The 25,688-nt window shown below is 48.0% G+C and overlaps 1 protein-coding gene and 1 pseudogene across 1 annotated transcript in view; both read right to left on the bottom strand.

The window, feature by feature from the left end:
* The window catches only part of Osbp (oxysterol binding protein), a 49,981-nt gene that overhangs the window by 5,224 nt on the left and 19,069 nt on the right, over positions 1-25,688 (bottom strand). Inside the window, exons 5-7 of the mRNA XM_077695390.1 lie at positions 24,046-24,291; positions 12,197-12,301; positions 4,966-5,351 (exon numbers count right to left, since the gene is read on the bottom strand). Of these exons, the coding sequence (XP_077551516.1) occupies positions 4,966-5,351; positions 12,197-12,301; positions 24,046-24,291 (737 nt within the window). The remainder of the gene's footprint in view (positions 1-4,965; positions 5,352-12,196; positions 12,302-24,045; positions 24,292-25,688) is intronic.
* On the bottom strand, positions 19,191-24,029 carry LOC144165263 (uncharacterized; annotated as a pseudogene).

Here is a 25,688-nt window from a genome sequence, read left to right as displayed (position 1 = left end):
GCACTTGATGGGGATTACGAAGTTCTGCACATTTCTTTTGCAAATGAAAGTGGTCAGGCGCCTTCTAGTATATCACTTTGGGTGCAGGATGAATCCCATCGGCACATTTGATAGACTTTCTGCACTGCACAGAAGTATCAGTTGTGTACCATTGCCTAGTTGAACGTTCACAACGCACGTTTACCACAGGACATCACAGTTTGAGCAATCATTGTAAGCTTTGTCAGGATGCTGAGGATGCTGTTAACACTGTGTCTTCCTTCGCACGCATTAATTACAACTACATGTGGTGTTCAATCGTAACCAGTTCCGCAGAAAAGCAGTGTTTCAACACGTCGCGGCGACGAAGTGTGTGCTTCAGCTTTCGATGTTGATAGATTGATTGTAGGGCTTAACGCGCCGACGCAACGCAGGCGATGAGGCGTAGTGGAGGGCTCCGGGTTAATTTTGACCACCTGGGGAATCTTTAACGTGCGCCGAAATCTTGTACACATGAGCGTTTTTGCTTTTCACAGTTTTTTATGTGTTAATCCTTCAATCTATACGTCTATTGCTCCATTCTCTATAGGTGCTATTCATTGAAAAGTTTAGCTGTCAATTTCTTCACTTGGCAACACTGGAACCGGGCATGGACATGGCGACTGCGCCACGGAAATGACGCAGCTTGTGCCACTACGCCCACCCGCCGAAGGAACAAAAAACAGTGGCGCGCGTTGTCTGCTTCGTTTCAACCCGATTCTCAACGGTGGTGTCAACAGAGATGTTCTTAATCGCTCTACATTGAACTCGAGGCATTACTTTGCGTTCGGGGGGTAGGGTCTGGAAACATCCAATACAAATCGTGCTTAGCATGGACGAGTACCGCCATCCCGCGGAGCCCGACGTAACCAGTGACAGCGTACTCGCGTTGTTGCCTGCATGTGTGCCTCACCAGTGAATACAAGCAATTCTCTCAATGCCACAGTTGAACAGAGCAATAACTCAGCGTATCATAACAGACCAAAAGTTCACTTCGTAAACCTCGATTACAAGCAAACCCACTAGGATAGGCACTCCAGGGATAGACCGCAGTTAAGTGGCATGCACCATGTTGCCTTCAGTGAACTCCACGCCACTTCCTGGCTCATGATATCAGGCACTCCTTCCGCAATTTCAGTGTTCAGTACTGCATCAGATAACCGCTTAACGGAAACCCAGCCACAGCTAAACCGCAGAGGAGCCCAGTAAGACGCACTAAGCACATTATCTACACAGTAGCACACCGCAGCCATGCCACTTGATCACTGAAGGAAAGACCATTCCAACGAGCCTGGCCAGACGGCCAACTGTGCTTGAGATTCTATCGACTGCCTTGTTTTGTCAAGAGCCTTTCTTTCTGTCAAGTTCCTGACTCTGGGATTTGATTGATTGATTGTAGGGTTAAACGCGCTGACGCAACGCGGCGATGAGGCGCGCCGTAGTGGAGGGCTTCGGATTAATTTTGACCACCTGGGGATCTTTAACGAGCGCCGAAATCTCGTACACACGGGCGGTTTTGCTTTTCGCCTCCATCAGAAAAGCGGCCACCGCGGCCGGGAATCGAACCCGCAACCTTATGCTCCCCCGACTCTGGGAGCGAGTGACGATATGAGAGGCAGCTGGAAAACAGAAGATGATGGCACAGTCATCATCTTGAGTTTTTTTTTTTTAGTTTTTCTTTGATTGTAAAAAAAATTGAGTTTTTTTTTTTTTTGTAAACTTGCACAAAAATTTGGCCATGTCAGCCAACATGAGTAGTTTTCTATGCCACTTTCCGACGATTTTTAACACAGAGAAGCGTTGGAAATGCACAGAGTATAAAACGTACAAATCTGAAAATGCGACTTTTAAACCAACTCTGCAATGCTTCCAATAAACACTTTCACTCTTTCCTTTAGGTCTGGAAGCACTGTGAAAGCTTTAGTTACCACCAGCACAAAGTGGCGCTATGTAATTTGCTCGTCCCATCAGACCCGTCTTCCGTTTCTGCTTTGCTTTGGTTTCTTTTTTTTTAAAGTAGCTATCGAGGGTGTGCATTGCTTCAAATGATGAAGAAAAGCCGGCCAAAAACTGCTACATTGCTGTAATGACGCAATTCAAGCGCTCAAAGAATTCCAATACCGGAAAAAAGAAAAAAATCTTTCTGAGCTAGTTTCTATGTTATCGGATCGGCACAGATCTGTCATTATCGGCAGAGGTACTCCGTGAGTACCCATCTTCAGTACTGGATGTGTTTGTTGACTGCAGCCTGAAAGCATTTAGAGAAAAGTTGGAGTCCCCTTTAAAAAACTACCTGTGAAATTCAAGTACCTCACTTTAGGTAATGAAAACTGTCAGCAGCTTGTTTATCGTGTTGTTTAGTGGGTAAGCTGTGTTATGTTCCTTTGTTTCCATGTCGGCTGAACTGGCGCACTGTACAAGGGGCACAATGTGCAGCCGCGGGAGCCTTTCCCACTCTTCTTAGTGCTTTCTCCAGCAAGCACGCTTGGAGGGTGCTGAGAGGCGTTGTCACCGCAACAATGGCCACCAGAAATTATTCTCACTTTTGACAGATGTTCCCCCCCTCTTCTTTGCGACATCAGGGCTGCATGCTCCGTTCTATTCAACGAGAAATTAGCGTGCGATGCGCAGATGCGTTTTGGTTGGCTGGAAGACTGGTGCTGTTGGGTCACTCAAGAGGTCAGTTGCCAAAAGAAAATCTGACCTACGAATGGGCAGACCTTGCCGTCCGGTCTACAAGCTTAGCCTGCCAATACTAGGGGCTGCATTTCAATTTGTCACGTGTCTACGGCTGTTGCCACGACGGCGGGAATATGCTGACAAGGGAGCGACGCAGTTATGGAACAACAAAGAAGGGTAATCGTCTGCGTGGAGTACGATTATCAGCATTAGAATTATGGACGACACATAAGATGGATCAACTCTGTTGTTGAGTGCTCAGAGTTTGTTGGCTGTTTTCTGTTGCTTCAGTTCGCTCATTAACGGGACAACAAAGGCTGAATGAAATTTTGTTTTAACTGAAAGAACATTCACTTCATAGCTCTCTCAGCTTTTTGTTGGACGAGCAACAATGCGTTATTTGCTGAGAAATATGTAAATAAAGCTGGCATTTACCTCTTCCACTTCCCTTTCATTTTTTCGTGATGTAGCCCTCACATCACAAAATGGAAGCGAGGCACTGGTGCAGTCTACAGCGTGGACAGTTGGCACTAGGTACTCTCACACTGGCAATGGTAGCTTTTACTTCTCCAAGCCATGGCCGGCGCCGACAACGTGTCTCTGGCAGATTTTGAGTGCTGCCAGAAAACTTCTTTTTTATCTTGAGCTACTGGACACATTTAGCACTGCTATGCATGAAATTGTAGCTTATAGATTTCTCTTTCAAACACATAACAGCAGTTTTGCGAAAGGTGTAATTATTAAGAGTTCACTGATCAACGGAACAAAAAAAAATGCAAAAAAAGTATATACAAAACGCAAAACGGCGATTTTTCTGAGCCTAGGAATTCTAAGATATACAAAATGTTTCCACGTTCCTAAGCTATGATTCAACATATACATCAATGCTGTACACGAAGTTCTGGATTTTTGCAGGCCCACCAGAATAACGGCCCTGACAGCTGTGCCACTCTGTGAAGCCACTCGAGAGTCAGTCGGTCTCTCTGAAATATGCGCCCAAGCATGCTTGTTGGTGTTCTCACACAAAATCCTTATCACTGCAGCAGTAAAAAACAAGAAAAAAAATTAGCGTTCTTGAGAAGCAGTGCATGTCTCTCCGCAGCGCTAATATTATATGAGTACCAGTCTATCTTGAAGGTGATAACACGATAAGGCGAGGTGCATTTGACAGAATATCCCCACCGCACATTGTTCAGACCCTACACATGAAAGTAACACCGCAGTAGTCAGATACTCGGTATGCTTTGTTCATAAATACCGCACAAAGTCAAAAACGAACCCTCCCTGCCAGCACCTGCTGAATTCTGAGGCTGTTGAATGGGAGAGTTTTCATCAGAACTAAAACCTGAAGAATCCACATCGTTGCTAGAGTCACTACTGCTGCTGGGGTGAAAAACAGCAGCAGCAGCAGCAGTGGCCGAAGTCCCTGAAACCGCTGTCCACCTTTGCAGAGCGCACAGTGAAACAGGATGCCCTCTTCACCCAACTCGCCGCTACCTTGGGTTCAAATTTCACACACAGCGCTGTCTACCCACGCAAAATGTAGACAAACAGAAATGAAACTGAAAGAGGGGTTTCCAATGAACGTGCCAGATGGCGTCAGTTGTCCGAATAGCGCCGTTCTTAGTTCTTGCGGGAGGTTTAAACATCCTCGTTCACCTGTGAACTATTGCCTACGGCAGGGGTTCTCAAGCATGTTGGTCCCAGGGAACCCTGCTAAGTTCCGTTAAGTGCCAAGGAACCCCCCCCCCCCCCCCCCCCCCCCGCCAGTTTTCACTCCGTTCATGCTACATTAACGTGCAATAAATTCAAAAGCAAGCAAGGGTACCATTTTTTTTCCTGTCGACTTTATGCGAATGCGTATGCTAGCGGCACCTATCCTCAAACAGAAGAAATGTGCATGGGGGTAATATAAGACCGAGATTCAAGTGCAATAGTTTAACCACGTGGCCCGTTTTCAGAGTCTGGCTGGCTACAAGCTGCTGGCGAGATTTATTACGCAGCTCGCGCGTTTCTGTTATGCGCCGAGATGTGCTTACTGACACTCGGGCGTGAGTAATGGAGGTTCCTTAGATCGATCGCACCTCAAGTTCACCACCATATAAGACTTTGCGACTGCGGAACCAGGGAAAATTTATCAGTGGCTCGCGGAACCCTGAGGAGGGGCCTGCGGAACCCCTAGGTTCCGCGGAACCCACTTTGAGAAACCATGGCCTATGGCACGGTCGCGAAAGAGTCGAAGTGGCCGGCCAGTTGCGTCCCACTCACCCGGGCAGCACGCGCTTCCAGACGACCTCGGGGCTGGCGGACTCGATGACGGGCCGGCCTCCGCCCGAGGCGGCGGCAGCCGAGGTGTGCAGCACGCGGGCGTACTCGAGCTGGCTGTCCCAGGTGCCCTGGAGCAGCCACAGGTGCTCGCCCTGGGGGTCCGAGACGAGCCCCATGACGCGGCGGGGGGGCTCGCGCGAGAAGTACGAGTAGGGCTGGAACTTGAGGCGGGCCGCGTGTCCCGTCGTGTGGTTGCGCACCTCCATGTCCCCCTGGTGGTCCACCCAGAGCTTGCCCACAATGATGTTGTGCACCACGGTGGTCACCTTGCGCCACGTCAGGTGGCTGCCCCCCAGCTCCAGGTGCACCACCCCCAGGGGCACCACCTGCATGACAGAAAGACTCCCAATGCACGGCGTGCACTCACACTCCAACGATTACAGCACATAGGTACTCCCAGTGCGAATGCACTTATTGCTTCCCTCAATGCATATTTTGACAAAAATTAGGCACCCTACAAACAACATCAGGTGTTCCCCCCCCCCCCCCCTAAAAATGACCTAACTCGAGTTTGGGAAAACGGAAGTTTGTTCCCAGACCTAAATGCAGCACTGCCGAAACTATTAGATGATATATTTTGCATGTCAGCTAAGGGAAGTTTACGGGAAGAAGTCAGCAAAAATTGTGCGGTGAATTTGAGCAATGCTGCGATGACAACTTTGAATTTGGCTCGTGCTGAATTGAAACACTCAAGTTGGTGCGGCATTCTTATGAAAACTTCATTTAAATTGACTCCCAAGAATGGTGATAGTACAGAATTTTGGTGGAAAACGCATTAAAGATGTGCAACAGGGCCTCAAGAACAGAAGAACTACCAATGAGAGCAGGTGAATCCTTTTGGCACCATTAGCAACTCTTTTCGAATTCTTCCATAGGATAATTTTCTTTTCAGCACGCCTGAAGGCACTCACGAAGTGAGCAAGCTCTCCATTGCGTTGCCATGAATTTTCAAATGCTCCACGAGAAGGCTGCTCATATATTTTTCTTCACTTAAATAAAGTGTTCATACCCTCAGAAGAGAAGGGGGGGGGGGGAAGAAAGATTTGTTAGGGTTTGTAAGCGGCGGCTATTTAGTTAAGTACTAAAAAGGTAAATATGACAGTAAAAACATCAGTATAACCAGAGTTACTCCGTAGGGACAGTGGAGATGAGATGAAATAACTGTTTCACATCTGTTTCATTTCGTTCACTTCTTCTTCCATTCACTTTGTCATCGACGTCTGGCACTGAAAACCAAAAAAAAAAAAAAAAAAAGAAAAGAAAAAAACCTCCTGAAAACACCTACGAAACAGCCCAACCGTCAAACCAAAAGCAAACTCCCACTGGGCAAATAAATTTGGCTCATTTTGATCCGTAAAACAGCAGGACCTGGCCTATTATTGATACAAACTAGATCTGCGTACACATTTTGCAGGGCGTTTTCTCACCTGTTTTCTTGCCACCTCTTTCTTTTAGGGGAAAGTTGGCGCGTTTTTCTTGTCACTGCAGTTTTATCTGACTTAGTTTCAGTATGTGGATCAGGCTCATTTCAAAAAATAAAAAATAAAAAAACAGAACGCCTCATACACTCCTGGAATGCATACACAACCCAGGCCTACCACCCCTCTCCATCACCATTCCTTTTGTTGACCGCCTGTTGACTGGAGGACCATACTCAAATGGTGATACAGGCAAAGACGGCCAGGGCAACACGTGGATTTTCAGGGTAAGGTGCTACTGTTGCCTTCAAGCTCTTAAAAATGTTTTCTTCCTTTCTCTCTCTTTCTCCAAATGCACTGTCGACGTTCGTGCGCGCTACAGTTGAGCAGGCTTATAACGGAACGATTGCCACGCTGAACTCGCTCGTTGAACCCAGAGTTCGTCATGAATATAACCCACATTTTCCTCCATTCAGATGGCACTAGTTAGTTGCAGGGTGAGGCAACACACGCAGCTTCAGCTTCTGCCCTTCAGCACTCACTGCAATAACACTCACGGTACAAACAAAGTTGCACATACAGGAAATTGTCCCTTAATTCAGATTATGGGGTTTGTCGAGCTGAGGATGCACCTAGGCTACGAGGCAGACCGTAGTGGAGGGCTCTGGATTAATATCGACCCCCTGGGGATCCTTAACGGGTACCCGAATCTCGACACGTGTTTCTGCGTTTTGCTTCTACCTGAAAACTGGCGGCCACCTTGGTTGGGATCAAACTCGCATCCCTGGGCTCTGAGCCACCGCAGCGGGTAGACTCCGAATGTGTTGTCGAAAGTTGTGTTTACCACAGTCAAGCCCACTCATAATAATGAACTCAATTGCCACAGTTCGTAGCGACTGTAACCCACACCTCCTGCACTCACGAAATAGAGTGTAGCTGCAGACATGACCCATTGCTGCTCGCTAGAATAAAACTCGTGGCACAAGCCCGTGCAGGATAACTTCTGCTGGGAACCTTCACCCGCGCGCCCACACTAATTTGAAACGGGCATCAAATATCAACCCCAAATGCAAGTTGAAACCTCTAAAAAACGCAGTAAGGCTTGGCTGCTCTGTGCACTTTGAAACTGCCGCCATTGCCATATCCCTCCTTAAGCCTACACACCATTAATATTAAGGTAAATCCACACGACAAACCAAATTGAGTACTCAATTGGACCATGGTTTGTGCAGCACGCTAAAGCACGTCACCAGTCCACATGGACTGCGTTGGTCCTTGCAAAACCGCTGCCCTTGTGGTCCAACTGTTTGCAGCGGCTTTTCTTGCTCTGGCTGTGGCAACGGACCACAACATCAGCAGCCCCATCTAACAATGTTTGCATCACATCAGCAAGGCCTGATCACTTTTGCCAAGCCAAAAGAAACATAAGCGTAGCTACCACAGCAGTTTGAAGGCACTCGAAGCAACCACAGTCTACGCTCGTTACAGCGGATCCGGCAACAACGGACTTTCGGTTACAACAGACCATTTCTGTTGGTTTGTCTGGTCCCCATGCATTTTAAATGGAGTCCGCTCCGCTCACAACGGACCCGGCTAGAGCAGAATATCTGCTACAACAGACTAAATTTTTAGCGAAAATTGTTTCGACTGAAAGTTTATAGTGGACTTCCGCGATGCCGGCACCCAATGTGCTTTTTCTTTGTTTATTTTTGCAAGAAAACTGTTATGTCTGGCAACATTGCTGGCAGCCGGATCATTGGCGCAGCCAAGCCAAGCCAGTGCCAGTGGCTTTTTTTTTTGTGCGACTAGCGGCATACTAGCGGCATGAGCGGCAGGGTAGCTGATTTCACTGTCGGATAAACTAAGCGTAATTAACGCTGTTGAACATGGGGAAAAACAGGCCGACATTGCCAGAAGTACAGGCCTGTCTAAGCAGACAGTCCGCTCTACCGTGCTGCCGATAAACGCGACTCCGGTGAGAATGAAACAAGCTATCGAATACTCGAAGTGGTGACTCGGAGGAGAGTCTGCCCCCGTCAGTTTTTTTATGTAATAAAAAACTCGGGTGCAGTGAAGTTTGGCTTTTATGATTCCCACGCATGCATCGTTCCCATTCCGTTCGGTGAAAAAGGTAAGAAATGCCTCAAGTAGGGGGGTTGTGTGTGCAATCTGCCGGTAACCGTGCGCAGTCCAACTGGTCTAAATTTCGATTTTAGAGCTGACCGTCATCAGATTATTTCATTACAGCTGTTTCAATGACCAGACTAAAATCTCTAAAAATGTGGAAGCTGCCTTGAGGGAACGTCAGGCAGCAATCCAACTTGTTTGACGAACGGTTTCGGGAAAACCTGCCTCGTCGTGAGGGGATTTAAAAGAGCCTAGCTTATGTCGATGGCCACGACTGATGTTTTATAGCTGGTTAATAATTGCGCCTAGTTATGTTCTTGCTTTATTTGCTCAGCTTATCATGCGTCTTTACACACTTGACCGCATGCGCTAGGCCTTCTCCAAGTGCCGGGGCTAAGCTTTGGAAACGGTGTTTACGCGATTCTTTGCCCTCGCACGAACACTGTGCAGAGGTGTTGCAGGCGTGTAGAAAGACCAAAGTGTATGTACTATGTATATGGAATATCGGTCAAAGTACCCACTTTAGGGCTCATACCACCTTACCCCCCCCACCCCCGTCGGATACTGCATACTTCGGCTACAGCGGACATTTGCAGTCATCCCCATAGGGGAAGGCTTAAACTATGCAGTGCAGGACATGCTTAGGCTAATACTTATTTAGGCTAACGCAGACTTAGGATAATGAATGGCAGCCTACCATTGTCCCTGAAGAAAAAAGTATGACAGCTGCACCTTACCGGTACTCGCCTACAAGGCAGAAACTTGGAGCCCCACTAAGAGGGTTCAACTTAAATTGAGGACGACTCAGTGAACAGCGGAACGGAAGATGATGGGCGCAACATTAAGGGACAAGAAGAGAGCAGAGTGGGTCAGGGAACAAATGCGTGTTAAGGACATTGTAGAAATTCAGTAGATGAAATGAACGTGGATGTCGCCTACCGTTTGCCGCCAGCTCCACCACCGTGGAACTGCAAGCCTTTATCTTGCGGCGGACCTTGCAACAGAGCTACAGCCGCAAAAAGTCCCGTCTACCGTGACAGCAAGGCCACCCTACAGCGCCTTTGCTGCCCGCATAAACACGCTCCTACTGTCGCCACACTCCACTCCAAGTTGAGCAGGCTGGCCTCGTGGGGGTGTATAACCAGCCTGCAATGGGTCCCGAAACATGTGGGTGTTGCTGGAAACGAAGCTGCGGACGCCCTGGTGAAAGCGGCTCACTCCGGCGCCACTAACATCACCACCGAGGTCACAAAACTGGATGAGGCCCACGACCTTGTGGTGCGAGAGGCCCTGCAGCATCACCCAGATACGCGGGTCGCCACTCGAAATGCACCCGCCTGCATCCCCCGCAAATTGGCGCGTCAAGAGGCCAGCCTGCCGAGTAGGCTACGCACGGGCTGCGTGGTGATGCAGTCAAGACTGCACCTGTACAAAAAAGTAGACAGCCCCGCGTGCCGACACTGCGGTGCATTCGAATCGTCAGACCACTGCCTCACCGCATGCACTGCCTACAACTTGGAGCGTGGGCAGGTGCGACGAGCCTGCCAGCACCTGGGGATTCTGTGCAGCACCAAGGAGGACCTGCTCTTCCCCCGCTGTAGCCGCATCCTCCTCTCCGAGGCGTTTGGCCATCTCCTCGCCTCCTTAGACGCGACTGGCCTGGCTCCCCCCTCCCCCTTCCCTCTGCGGTCTCCCCGAGCTGCTCAGACTGCTTTTATTTTTCTTTTTACTTTAAACCGCACATCCCGCTAAGCTCAATGCCTCCGGCCGCACGCGCGCCGCCTTGACCACCGGAGCGGAGGTACTCGTACAAGCACTCTTTCCGCATTCTCTCTGTAATTGACCTGCTTCTCTAGCCGCCGTTGCTCCTTCCTTCGCCTTTACGACACCCCTTCCGCTCGGCGTACTCTCTGCACGCAATCGCTTAGCAGTTTCCGCCCTTCCCAAATTTGAACACTCTACCCTCTATCTTAATTAAATTTTTCTCCTAGTACTTCCTGCTACCCCCTCCTTTATATCCCCCTCCCCTCCCCCCACGGGCCTGATAAGGTGTCGGCACCCCACGCCAGACAGTTTCGGGCCCTTTTCCCTCCCTCCCTCCCTCCCTCCCTCCCTCCCTCCCTCCCTCCCTCCCTCTCCTCTCCTCTCCTCTCCCCCCCCCCACCCCCTTCCCTAAAAACCTAATCGCATTGCATCGCAGAGCATGTACCGTATTTTCCGGTGTATACGTCGCGTTTTTTTTCTGAAATTTTCGTTGGTGCATCTTATCCACCGGTGCGACTTATGTATGGAATAAATCTGATTCCCGGCGGCCGCGCGTGGCCAGCGCACGTTGAGACACAGCTCTACGGTGTAAATCAATCCCAAGTCCACCGGTACGGCATTTCTCATAGCCCCTATGTCGCTTCGGGACATTGCACCAAAGAATTTTCTGCTTTTTCTAGCCCAAACGAATGATAATGGCCTGCGACAACCACGCGCCACTTTAGGCCATGCGCAGTAACTACAGTTCAGAATAAATTCGAAGTAACATCAAACTGGGTTGCAAAAACAAAATGCAGCTCATGAATTATTACAGACAGTTACTCTGAAGGAGGTAAACGTGCTGCTAATTTTTAAAATGACAGCTTGGAGATAAGTTTTGATTTTCGTGCCGCTTCCCGTCGCGTCACTTCCGTCCGCCATGACACCTTTATTGCGCCGATTTACGACAGCACACAAGAGACGCGCAATGTTTGGAGAGGTGGCCAAATGGGTCTCTTGGGACTCCATTTCTACAAAAACAGTTGTAGCTGGGTTGATAAAGGCCGGAGTAATCCGGTCCACGAGTGGTAACGATGTTGGCGAAGAAGACATCAGAGAGTCGAAGGAGGACAGTGATGAACCGGTGGAACTCCCACTGAAGATACTGAATTATTTGTTAGCGAGTCTGAGGAAAAAGATTTCGATGGTTTTGCCTAAACGCCGTCCGTAAGTACATGTCATCTGTGTGTATCCATAAACCACTTTTGAGAAGTAGTTATGTCCAGACTTTGGATGTTATATGCCCATGTCTAGCCCTGCTTACAGGGGGATGCATTACTAGGCGGCGGCCGCCACAACCATGTACTTTCACCGCACTTTCTAACGATCTGATTCACTACGAGTTTACCTAATTAACAAGCGCGTCTTATATACCGGTGCGTCTTATACAACGGTGCAACGTATATATGGTTTTTTTTGGAAAAACTGCCATTTTGAGGGGGGTGCGAATATACAAAGGTGCGACTTATAGACCGGAAAATACGGTACTGCAAAGGCAAGTTATCTGTTGGTCATTAGGGGTAACAGAGTGGATCCCTAGAGAAGGCAAGTGTGGCAGGGGGCGGCAGACAGTTAGATGGGCAGACGAGACCAAGAAGTTTGCGGGGATACATTGGTCGCAGTTAGCGCAGGACCGGGATAAATGGAGATCTATGGGAGAGGCCTTTGCCTTGCAGTGGGCGTAGACAGGCTGGTGATGATGATGACATACTTAGGCAGGCCAAAGACAAAACCTTGGTGAAGATCTCCCGAAAACACTTCTTGACAGGCTCGTAGATTCAAAGCTGCCTGCACCACCACCCCTTGGCATCGCACCCTCTCACCTGCAGGTATTTGCCCCGGAACTTGCTGGACATGGAGAACTCCTGCCAGCAGCGCCAGCCCCGGCCCTCGCAGTGCTGAGCCAGCATGGGCGGGTGGTGGCTCACCTGCAGGGCAACGACGAGAGGAGAGGGGGAGAGGTCAGCAACCTCTCTCTCTGACCTGGCCGAAAACGGCAACAGGACTGGTGGCTTCGAGAAGGCAGAATGTACACCTGCAAGTCCAAACTTTTTACAAACGACATGCCATTTTTGGATGAAGGGGATGCCACTGAACTGGGCAGTTGGTACTGCGTGCATTACATTATGAAAAAAAAAAAAAAAAAAAGATGAAGGAAGCTGACACTAATGTGCAAGACTTGAAGGTACCGTAAAATACCGAGCAAGCGCCCCCCCAAAACTTGTAGATAATTGGCTTAGAGATAGAGAGGGGGCCCTTGTTCGGATCGGGCTCCAAATTCAAGATGGTGGCACAAAATGGCGGCGATCACGAGAAAGGCACTGTAGCCTTCATTATGAACAATGTTGTTTTATGAGTCATGACACTTCTAGGCAATGCTAAAAACGTAAATTTTCACATTCACTTCAATCACTGTTAAATCCGCAAAGCGATTCTTCAGAATTCGATCCCAAAATAAGGTTCAGGCTCTCGGTCTGCAGCTCGTCAGTGTCCTCGGGGGCAACAAAGTTTTGTTGCAGCAAAACTTCGTAGTTCTTATCCCACTCACGTATCCTTTTACCGTCCTATTTGAACACGCGAGAAGTGAGGTGCACGTTTCTGCCATTTTTCCGATGTCAGTCCACTACTTCGAGCTTCCTTTTTACCATATAAGAATGCATAGTGAACAAAGACAACCGCTCCTGAAAAAATGGCGGCAATGACTGGTAACGCGTTCTCGTAGCAGCAACGACTTGGATTGTATTGGATTCGGCATTGGCTTTGAACACTGTGGCATCCAAAAGCGTATGAAAAAAAAAAAAAACGCTTTCGGAATGACGGGAAGTGGGAGGGGGCGCTTGCTTGGTCGTGTACAGAAATTCTAAATTCCGGGAAAATGCTTGGGGGGCGCTTGCATGGGTGGGGGCGCTTGATCGGTATTTTACGGTAGCGAAGCTGTGTGCAACCTTAACTTTACTCCTTTATTGTTGCCATAAGTGTGGGCTTCTTTCAGTTTTTTGGAAGTGGTAATCATTGCACATCACCAGCGGAGGAAGCCACGGTCACGGCTTCCCAAGACGGCGCCCTGGACTAAGGGTGCTCAGGAAAATAAAGTTTACTTCCTTCCTTCCTTGGAGAGGTGTACGCTATGACGTGTCTTTCTCGTTCCGAGCACGTGTTGCACGATTGCGGCGAACGCTGGAGTGTTTCTCGTTCCGAACAAGTGTTGCCATGATTACGGCAAATGCTGGACTTGTTCTTTCGGCCAATCTCGGCCAATCTCCTTCAGTGGGTACACCCGTCAGTCTTGGCCGATCCCCCAAGGGGGTATGCAGTGTATTTTCTTGATATTTTTAACTGCGCACACAAAAAATAATGCCTCGCTAAACAGCTTCGGTGTTAAAGAGCCAAGGCAGAGTGGCTGAATGTGGGTGCAGTTCTGCTCTACACTCGGCGGAAGCTTCAGACACCTCAGTCAAGTCCACAAGGAGGACTGTGCAAACCACGTGTGGTGTTCCCAGAGTGGACACAAATTTAAACAATAGCACATAACCTCATTAATGCTACATGAATGCTTAGTGAAATTGCAACATTCGCTCCAATTCCACACCATGTGTGTGGAATTGGAGCGAATTGGAGCGTCAAGGAACACTTACTTTACCAGCAAGGAAGAGTGAAATCGAATGGTTTGAGTCATACTTGGCCGACGGATGGCTGTGAGCTTTGCAATGGCCGACCTACTCCCATCATGGAAACAGATAAGTGTAAAAAACACCTTCCGTTGGTGTATTGTGCAATTCTGATTTTGCAACTTGATAGCCAGCCAAGGAGTATGTTGTGGACATACAGAAGTAGGCCACATTACTCTTAAGCATAACAGTAGCAGGCCACATACTATTGCCCTTCAAACAAGAGCACACACAAAAAAAAATCAAGTGGAACGATTCTTTTTCTTCACTTTGAAAGAGCGAAATGAATAGCCTATTTCTTCACTGTAGCTTTCCTATGTACATTACCAACTTTCATTTCCTGTGCTTTTTTTCCCCCTCAATGCCAAAAAGAGAAAAGGAAAATCAAATCAAATCTTTCGCATAATGATTTGGCACCACCTGGCCGTGCACCATAACACACCGTCATTATAAAAGCAGCTTGTTCCGAGACGGTTTTTGCCAACACAATGTTCTTTCTAACTTGTTTGCAGAAGAAAAACTTTTTTGTGCAAATGACACTTCAACTACACTATTCAGCACATCTGCCACTCACTGGCTCTCCGCTTGACACCCTGATTGGTCATTCTTTACTAATTCAAAATACCCACAAAGACCCTTATTAACTGGGAGGCTGTCACACCAAGGGTAGGTGTAACAAGAACAAAAAAACAAGAAAACAATGCAGAACAAAGAGACAAAAAAAAAGTGAACACAAGTTTGCGCAGCTCAAAAATAACAAATAAGCACACAGCAAATACACCTGAAAGCTTAGAACCACTCGCACACAGCTCAAAAGGAAACACATTTTAGCCAAGTTAAAATGCGATGTCAGTGTATATTATTGGTTCTTGGAATTTGGTAGGATCAGCGACAGCCCCAATACACAGGGCAATTCCAATGAACAACTGTGCAAAGCTGTGAATAGCTCCACGTGGGGCACTTTATACCATACTTGCGCACATACAACCCGCCCCTGCATGTAATCTGCACCCCCCGTTTCAGCCCGCCAGAAAAGGAAAAAACTCCTCGCGTATTGCCCGCACATTTGATACAGGAAAGGCTGCACCAAAGCTACTGCTCAATCAACATACCACATACTCTGCAGACGGGAAAAACGTACACTTAGCAAGTAGAATACACTGACTGCAAGGTGAAAGTCACAATCACTAGTCAAATTCAGCGGCTAGAGTGCTCTCATCCTTGTTCTTTCTTCCTTGTCCTTGTACGCTTTGCGCAAATGGAAGGCTTAGTCAGTGCTACTGCGTAGGCGATTCATGCCACAACGTGCATTGCCGTGAAGCTGCCCTAAAGGAAAAACGCCCCCGTATTATCCGCACCCCTACTTCGCCACTGAAATTTTTGCATTTTTTGGCACAGGTTATACGTGCGAAAATATGGTATGAGTTACCTTCAAGGCACGGTCAAGTCAAGGAAAATTGGCGGGTGATGATTAAATCAGCATGAAGTGAAGAGCAATGACACAGTTTATGAAACAAAGATAAATGTGAGAGTTTACATCGAAGCAATAAGGTTGGTAAACATGCACAAAGTTTGACAGCCACGACACTGGTATGACATGAATAATCTAAAAAGATTAAGGGGGCATTTGGGTCTTTGGGACCGAAAATTCCCCACAAAAGTATTTATTTTTAAGATAACCTTTTTCTCTCGGTTTTCAGAGTTTTTCTTCAGAAAGTTGGCACTTGAACAGAGCCAAGTACTTGTAAAAGCTGTACGGGCAAAATTTTGACGAGATTCTGGGGCCAAAATAATTTTTCCATAATTCCCCACCTCTGCGCCATGAGCGGTATTGCAACGATAGGAAATTCTCGAGAGGTACATCACAGCAAGCAGTGTAGCTAGAAAGATCGTTTCTTTTGCAGCGTAAAGCTGAATGGGTAAACCATCCAGTAAGGGAAACAGATTTTTCATTTCATGTTTCCACAATTGTTTATTTAGTGTTATTCATAATTGGTAAGCAGGAGTACTTTAAAAACCTACAAGTTAGAATTATTGAAAATTTACATGCGATTGCCAGACAAAAAAAAAAAAAAAGAAAACTGTCCAACATTGCATTCTCTACAACTTGTAGTATCTATTCATGCCTTGTTAATTTTTTGTTGAGCAGATTTTTTCTGTTGTTCTCAAGAACGATTAAAAGAACATTTTTAATTAACTTCAAAAACTAATTACAGTGTAGACTATTTATAATGTAACCGCTCATAGTGCCAGACCAGATACCGTATTTACTCACATAATCCTCGCACTTTTTTTTCGGAAAAGCCAATGCGAAGTTAGGGGTGCGAGAATTATGCGGGGAAAAAAATACGGTGCACAGTGTTGCCAATTTGCCTTCTGCCAATCCCGCTAAATGTAGCGGTCGTTTTTTGTATATGTAAGCTCAGTGTTGCCAACAGCAGCTATTTCTTTTTATTTTATAATTTACAACGTAAACAGTCTCCCGTCGATCAGCGATCATGAAATTACCGCCTTTGCTTTCTGGCGCGCGCCCTATCTCGTCGTCGTCATGTGCGTGCCCTACTCCAGTAACGCCAGTAACGCACGTTCAAGTCGGTGACGCCGAAGTGCCTGCCTGCGGCGTGGTTGCCGTGTTCGATCGCGTACTCTATCGCTTTCAATTTGAAAGCGGCTGTTCTCTATGACGGGACCACGACGGTGACACGACAGCGGATTTATGACAGTGCGGTGATATGGCTTTGGGATATGTTTTCCCGCGGATATCTCGGATATCTCGGATATCTCGGGCTGCGCGAACGCCGTCTAGTTGCGCGCACGCGAAACCGGCTCAAGGACAGTGTGAGTATCGTGTTAGCATAGAGTTAATGCCGTTAATACTCTGTTAGGGAGTAGCCATGCAGGCTGTTAGGGCGCCTGGATGGCCTTGGATACACAGCGCTCTCCGCCGAACGGAGAGGCGGCGGGGGAGGGCGCGCGTTGGAGAGCGCGCGCACCATGCGGGTTTCGCGAGCAGGCAACTTTCGCCGCTGCAAAGTTGGGGGTGCGAGGATTATGCGAGGAACCAAAAAATCCAATTTTTGGTGGCTCACATTAGGGGTGCGAGGATTACGCGAGTGCGAGGATTACGCGAGTAAATACGGTATAACGCAGGTTTTCCTGGCCACCGGTAGGCCTCCCACAGAACTTTTTTTTTGGCAGGTCTGAGAATGGACCAGCGCAGCTGGGGCATCGTGTTAGGGTCGCAAGAAAGAATAAAAAAGATGGAATCTGCCATCTAACGCAGCGCGCACTTCTCGTTTAACTTCGACGCACAAAACGAAACGGATAGGCACCCTTTAGTTTTAGTTAGCCTGGTTTGCACTCATGTGATAACCACAACTGCCCTTGATTGACACATTTCGGAAGATAGCGAGCCCCCTCCTCCATGTGCCAAGCTGCTTATAGAATGTTGTGCAGATAAGCAACCACCCTATCCCTTTTAACCACCCTATCCCTTTTTGAGCATGTGGAAATAGCAAGACCTTGGACGCCGGAGGTTTCCACTACCTGTTTGTTGTGTTGATAAGCAACCGCCTTCGGCATTGCAAACTCAAGGTGGCGAGAAAAAGAAAAAAAAAATCCTGCTTGCGTTCTCATCGCGTTGTCCCACAACATCTGTTCATAGATGCTAGGAAATGCAAAACACACAAAGGCAGCAGCCGCTGACGTGGAAAAGAAAAAAATGAAATAAAGATTGCACCTGTTTTATAAAGAAGCTTTTGTTTGAGTGATGACAAAGATTGAAAGGTAAGCTGCGATGTAATTTCATTCGTGCATGGTTCGTATATAGCGCAGTACCACTCTTAGCGTGGATTTTTGTGGCTTCCGCAACATACGTTAAAGCAGTCTACTTGTACCTTACACCCGCCGCGGTGGCTCAGTGGCTAAGGCGTTGCGCTGCTGAGCACGAGGTCGCGGGTTCGATTCCCGGCCGCGGCGGCCGCTTTTCTGATGGAGGCGAAAAGCAAAAACGCCCGTGTGTACGAGATTTCGGCGCACGTTAAAGATCCCCAGGTGGTCGAAATTAATCCGGAGCCCTCCACTACGGCGCGCCTTATCGCCTGCGTTGCGTCGGCACGTTAAACCCTACAATCAATCAAATCATCTTGTACCTTACATCAAAGCTAATTTTATATATGGAATCAGCTAAAAGACTGAACAAGCCCATGGAGTTTCATAAAAACTGGTTAAAAAACACAATTAGCGGTTACCAAACACAAGAATGATGTTGATATGGGGATGCTATGTCAGGTCAGAGTGCAGGTTAAGGCCCAGGTACTTGTGTTTTCAAGCTCAACAGTTGTGTTAGTTACTGAGTAAAAAGCTTGAATGCGAGATGTAAGCTTTGTGAACGACATACTAAGCTTAGTTTTAGAATTGTTAGGCAATATAAACAAAGTAGAGTACGAAATAGATATTGAGTCACGGTCAGTTTAGAGGGCCAGTTGGTCGGTGACGCAGGATATTTTACCAGCAAAGCTGTTCAGCAAATTGTAATTTTTCGTGTCCGCAGCTAAAAATACCACGAAATTGCCAAGCGCAAACCTGTGAGTGCAGGCCTCTTAGGGACCGCCCGGCAGTTAAAAAAACCAAGAAAATGCCTAATGGTCATGCGTACGTGCCTCATGACGACCACCCAGTGTCCCCTGTGCACGTTTATTGAGCCAAACATACCCACTCAGGGCGATTGGTGAAGATTGAGGCGGCCACCAGGCAGGAAAAAAATACCTAGAAAATGCCGAGTGCTTGTGTATGTGTGCCTCTTGGCGCTCACCCAGCATCCCCAGCACACGTTTGTCGATTCAAGAACAATCCACTTAGTGAGATTGGCCAAAATTGGCCAAAAAAACAAAAAAAAAAAACTCCAGTTCACCATAACCATTGCAACACTTGCTCGGAACTAGAAAGACTCCAGCATTCACCGTATATGTGGGAACACTTGTACAAAACGAGAAAGACAGTCCATAGCGTATGACCATGATAATACCTTAAAAAAAATGAAAGAAGCTCGCACTTACAGCTACTATGATGGAGTAAAGATCGTGGCGGTAGTGACGAAGAGGCAAATCAACTGCAATCATGGACTTAAACCTTTGTGACGGTCGTGAAGGTTGCGCACAGCTTTGCTACCTTTGTCTCACGCATTTGTGCGAGCTTACTTCATCTTTTGTGCTGAATAATACAATCATCGGCAAAAAGCCTGATTCTTGATGAAATGCAGTTTGGTAAGTCAGCGACAAAAATTTCAAAAAATAAAGGCCCACAAACACCACAGTGTACCTGAACGAGAGAAGATTTGATCGAAGATTTGAACAAGTGACATCGGCGTAGATTTAGAATTTTTTTTAGTAACATCTAACCAAGATCACGAAATAAATATTGAGCCATGGTCAGTTCGGAGGGCCAGTTGGTCAGTGATGCAACTTATTTTTCGATAAATAACGCAATCATTGGCGAAAAGCCTCATTTTTGATGAAACAGTTTAGTAAGTCACTGAAAAAAATAAGAAAAAGTAAAGGGCCCAGGACACTGCCTTGGGGAACACCAGAGTGTACTTGACTGAGAGAAGAATTAACGGGTTTGCAAAAAACATAAGCTTAGATTTTAAAATTTTTTGGCGACACTGATCGAGAAGAACACCAAACAGATATTGAGTCATAGCAGGGTTCATAGCGATCATGAAGAAAAAAATTGAAGGGTATTTAAGGACTTTCAAGGCCCCAACTACGGATTTTCAAGGACTTAAGATAACATTTTTTGAGATCGTAGAAAAGCGCAACACCATCTTTCACAGCATGGAAGCACATATTTTACTGCACGGAAGAAAATGAAAGCACAATTTTCATTTAATGCTGGTTTCATTGCACTGTTTTCGGCCGATTTCAACATCCCTTTTGCTGATTCACCTCGCAATCTAGACGTATTGCACACACACACACGCACAAAAGGGGACTAGGTTCAAACAGTAGAGCTTAGGTTCCCGAAGCTTCCCTTCAGGCTTTAAGTTCCAGAAGCTTCCCCTTCAGGCTCTCATCCATCTCTGCAAGCTCCAGGGACTTTTCGTTTGCAGTTTTTCTTAAACTGTTGGACTTCACAATCAAAGTGATGTCGCTTGTGGCTTCCGCCCGCAGAGCGTAGTTGTCGGCACAGGCTGTTAAATCAGCGATTGTTGCTTCCAGCCTCTTCTTCTTTGTCTTGATGCTCTGTATCTCTTCTTCAATGTGACTTCTCTTTGATGCCTTTGTCTGCTCCATCACTTGTTTTTTTTGTATCCTCCAAGTAGGCCCGATAGCGGTTGTGTGCCGCTGCGACAGACTTCCGAAACTCCTTCGTTATTCCAATGTCCAGGACGCCACCAGCCTTGCTTACAGCATCACAAATGATTCGCTGTGACACATACGAGATATCCTTAAGGTTTTCGACAGAGACCTGACGGTTGACGCTGAAGCCTCTTTCAACAGTTGCCTGCCCGTGGCTCAAGACGAGAAGAAGCCGGATAACCTTCCACAAGTGCATGTAGGATGAGTCATCCTTCAACAGCTCAAGGTAGAACTCGTCTAGGCCAAGAGAGTGTTTGTCAAACTGTCGCAGGTTGTGTTTCTTCTCTTGCAGAAGTTCTGTGTATTCCCCAAGGACAGAATCGCGCTCATGCTCACCCAATCGACCAACTGCAATAAGTGCGTCTAGGACCTTCCTGAAGCCTGCAAGGCAGTCATCTGGCTTTGAGGCCATTTGACGGGGATCAAGTGACGACAGGTTCCTAACTAGATGGTATGTCAGCGGGCTCTTCTCCAGAATCTTCTTGGTTGTGCCTACAAGGAACTGTTTGCATTCCATCCTAAAGGCAAATATACCTTTGGCGCTCACCTTCGCGGCTTTGAGTACTTGTTCAGCAGCGTGCCCAATATCAACTTTCTCTGATGATACATGGTTATTTGGGTCTGCGACGTCCATCTTCAGCATCCCGACAACTCCTGTGGAAGCGGACAGCACCGAGCACTTCACAAATCTCGCATGAAGCTTCCTCACGAGGCATCCGAGATCTCTTTTCAAAAAGAACACCAGTGGTTTGTCCAGCTGATATTCCGTGAGGAATGGTTTTAGAATCATCGCGATGCCCAGAGCAAACTTCAGTTTGGCCAACAGCAGTGGGTCCTGGCAAAAGTCACTGAGCTGGGTGAACGATGCACATTTCGGCAAGTTCACCTCTTTCTTTTTTGCACATGCGACATACTTTTGCACGTCGCCCCACAGGGTAATGGCACGTTCGATGACGGGAACATTTTCTACCCAGCGATGAGCAGCGAAGTTGAGAGGAAATGTCACTTGGCCTGTCACGGTAGAGAAGTCTTCCCTTCGCGCTGGCGCATCATGAAAAATGGCACTGAGGCTTGAAAGGAGATTCTCTACGCCCCACTTGCTGGCAACAATGCCCGCCCTGTACGCGTTATGTATGGTATGAAGTCCGCAAGTGCCGAGGTCCAAACACTGAACTTGATGGTTCTGCTGCAGGTACTCCTGCAATCCTCTAAAACACTTCAGGTTTACGTTGGGGCCATCCATTGACAGCTGGACAGCTCTCGCCAGCGGCAAATCTTCCAGGGCACCCAGAAGCTTCTCTTGAAGGTCTTCGGCAGTTGAATGTCCCATGAACACCGACGTGTAAAACCTCGTGGTTACCCGCTCGGGCATTGTGCTCCAGTACCGCACATGAATGTCCATTTGTTTCCTCTACAGGTAGTCGTTCAAAGACTCGTCGAACAGAATGGTGTAACCATCAGACTGCTCCAATTCGCGTTGTAGGCGCGAGAGAAAAAACGGTCTGAGACCATGGCACACCACGTACGCAGATTTCCTTTCACTGCAGGAAAATGCCTTAGCGATTTCACTATCAGGGAACATTTTCTTGAAAAGGTCCCCTGTATGTGCTGACGATTTGTAGTAGTAGTGCGCCGTGACCATTTTCAGGGTCCACAGTATCTCCGCGTCAATCACACTCTCGTGAGCTTTGCACAGGCTGCTCACATCCGACGACGTTGAACTTGAAGAACTTGAAGGAGTTGGCTCGATGCGTTCCTTATCAAAAGCTGTGAAGTGGCTCCGCACAGTACTATGCGCTGCGGTTGCTGTAATGTTCTCCACGCGCTTTGCGCTTTTCATGTGACTTTTGAGGGCAGACTCCCCCATTGACGACACGTCGAATGTTTTGGCACATACCTTGCACTTAGCTCGATGCGAGTTCGATGTGTCCGGAGAAATCCACTCTTTATAAGCAGCACTGCTTAACCACGCGTGCTGGAAGTTGCATTTTCCCGGCATATTGCAGCTGCAGAAGACAAGTTGGACTATCCACACACCATTTTTCCCACAACACCGGTAGGGTAGGCTTAGCTTTGATCGTTGCTGCCGCTGCAACCACGCTAGCCACAGGAGTGGATTGGATTGGATGCCTTGTTGGCTCCAGTACCGTATTTACCCGATTCTAACACGCCCCCGATTCTAACGCGCACCCGATTTTCCTGGCAAAAAAAAAAGAGAAAAACTTGCACCTCCGATTGTAACGCGCACGGGACTTTGTGACCCAGACAAACGAATGCGAGAGAAATGGGCGATTTATTTCCCGAAGTAATCTCACTTATCCCACTCCTCGTTGCTCTACGCTGACCACAACATCTCGGCCTCGGTGCCTTAAAGCGCGTTCGCGATGCCACACTTCTGAACGAACGTTCAACCATGGTCGATGGGATCGTGGCCCACGCCTCGCACGCCCATCCCGAGAGCTTCTCCAGAGGTGCACGCTTCAGCCGACCGCTCGTTCTGAACGCGTGAGAGCCGCTGCTGCCATTGCTGTTATCAAGGGCGCAAGTGAAACGATTTTACGATTTGTGTGAACGCCGATAGAAAAGCCTGGGCGCCTAGGCTTGCTGCGTCCGAAAAATCGTTGCTAAAAGCTTTGGCGCCATCTTGAGATGGCGATGGCGATAGGTGGGACGAAATTTCCGCTGTTTCGGCAGTTTCGGTTTTGTATCCAATTCTAACGCGCATGCGATTTTTCGGTCTATTTTTTCGGAAAAAAAGTGCGCGTTAGAATCGGGTAAATACGGTACATAGTTGCCAGGCGTTCAAGAGGCATCCGCTAAAAACTAGCTGAACAGAAGCCAATTGACGAAATTCAAGGAAATTTAAGGACCTAGAAAAATTCAAGGGTTTTCAAGGCCTTGAAAATGCTATTTTCAAATTCCAGGGTTTTCAAGGGTTTCAAGGACCGCTACGAACCCTGCATAGTAAGTTTGGAGGTCTAGTTGGTCAGTGACGCTGAATCTTTTTTGCTAATTTGCGCAATCACCGGTGATAAGCTTGATTTTTCATGAAATGCAGTTTGGGAAATCATTGACAAGGGCCCCAGGACACAACCTTTGGGAACACCTGAGTGTACTTGAACAAGAAAAGAACTGAAATCATTAGCTGGTGTGAGTTGAACCCTTGGTGACAGGAAGTCTTTTACAAGAGTGTGGATATTAAGTTGTGTAAGCTTGACTAGCAATCTGACCAATGATGCTACTGCAGAGGAGGCCCCTTCCAACCATGACAGCTACATTATGCTCGGTTCCCGGCCGCGGCGGCCGCTTTTCTGATGGAGGCGAAAAGCAAAAACGCCCGTGTGTTCGAGATTTCGGCGCACGTTAAAGATCCCCAGGTGGTCGAAATTAATCCGGAGCCCTCCACTACGGCGCGCCTCATCGCCTGCGTTGCGTCGGCGCGTTAAACCCTACAATCAATCAAATCAAATACATTATGCTCGGCCTTTTTCTTTAGCCTTGCTCCTTCCTGGAGCACTGCTTGCCTGTTAATAGGTGCCAATGCCTGCTTTTCAACTACCCAGATATAGCTGGCTCATTTTTGTTACTTCAAAATCTGGGGACACCTTTCCGGGCCGAAACTGTGAGTGGCCTCCCCGACAGTACCTGCTCGGAGATGGCGCGCCATCCGAGGTCGTCGCGGCGGTCGCACTCGTAGGTCTCGCCCAGCAGCGGGTTGAAGGGCTTGCCCGTGCGGTTGGCCGTGGTGGCGTATGAGGAGACGGCAAAGGCCGCCACGTACACCAGCTGCAGGCCCGGGTCCTCGCACTGGGCCGCTCGGTCTAGCAGCTCGGCGTACTCGTAGTCCTCCGTCAGGCGCTGAAGCGTCGACAGGGGCTCGTTGAAGTTCACCTGCACAGCACAAGGGCGTTCAAAACTGTGTTTTACGGGGCAAATGGGGGTTGCAGTTCCTCGAGAGTTGACCAAGGCTTAATGGGCATTCGCTAACAACTAAGCCATGCAACACAAGGCTAAAGACGGCCTCAAACTCAACCGAACGCCTACCCTGCCCCATTCATTGCTCCGATATGCCTGCACTCTGTGGGAATCCTGGAAAACCGCAGCCCGCGATCCCGAGCCGGCGCGCACTTCGGGGAGAGACGTGTTGTGCTGAAACCAGTCCGGCGCTCTGCTGGTTTGTCGGCGCCCTCGAGAGATGGCACCACCGGTCCGTGCGGGGCATGGACGCATGGGCGGCGCAAACAGGTGCTCGCGGAAGATGGAGAGAGTCTCGCCGGTGGTCCGGTCGGGGCAGGATCGGCGGAACAGTGCAGCGGTGACAGCAGACATGCATCTCAAGTGGGAACTGTTTGTCGCTCGCCGCGAGTGCCTGCCTCCCGTTCGCGATCACGAATTGGACGGCGTGATTGGTGAACACCGTCAAGCCTTGTGCTCGCATGCTTTGGGAGTTCCCAAATAAACGGCTGTGCTTCGGCACTACCGTCTACTGTGTTCTTGTATCAGCGAACCTCGCTGGGCTGCCGTAGGCTCGGGAGCCCTCATGGTTGACACGCCAGGAGCTAGCGTGGTGGCCTACGCCGGAGTACTGGTTAGGTCGCCCCCAAGAACCCCACGATATCCCACAACTCAGGGACAACTTTCTCTGGCAATACAAAGAAAGCTATGGGGCAACGGGGTGGGGGGTGCTAACAGTAGTTCCTGATAAACTGGTTTCAGTGTTAGCTTCGGCATTACAGATACGAATTTGCTACAGTTCATTTCTTCGTGTTAGCTCCGTGGTTGAATGCACTGAACCATGATCACCGAGCGTGCAAGCATATTGGTGTCTCCATCACTACGTTTCATTTGTTTCTAAACACAAGCCGACGCTCTGACTAAACAAGTTATATTGCAGACGAGCTGGCTAACCGAATGAAATGTGGAAACAATGGAGAGTCCTGGTTGCGCCAGTCTTACTTGGGCCTACATGTTGCAGACAAATTGCGTCATTTGCTTTCACAGTTTCCGTTCTCAAGCTTCTCGAAAATTCTATGTGAGAAGTTGCGAGCTACTGGTAAACGAAGTGGCAAACTAAGCTGCCGTCGATGAGGACACCATGTTTTTTCCCAAAGAGAACCTACGCGACGCCAGGGACAAGCGCTGCAACCAACTAAACCCAAAAAATCTAACAAGAAATGCTCTCTGTTTCACATACTCTCTAATAATTTAGTGGCATGATCAATCCAAGGTTGAAAATTAAGAAATAGATATTTTTGAATATTTTAGTTTACACCCAGCAAATTATTTTT

The sequence above is a fragment of the Haemaphysalis longicornis genome, unplaced genomic scaffold (assembly GCF_048455015.1).
Source record: "Haemaphysalis longicornis isolate Haplotype H1 unplaced genomic scaffold, Haemaphysalis longicornis Haplotype H1 scaffold_14, whole genome shotgun sequence".
NCBI lineage: Eukaryota > Metazoa > Arthropoda > Arachnida > Ixodida > Ixodidae > Haemaphysalis > Haemaphysalis longicornis.
The sequence above is the reverse complement of the archived record's forward strand: the minus strand, read 5'-3'. Positions and strand labels throughout refer to the sequence as shown.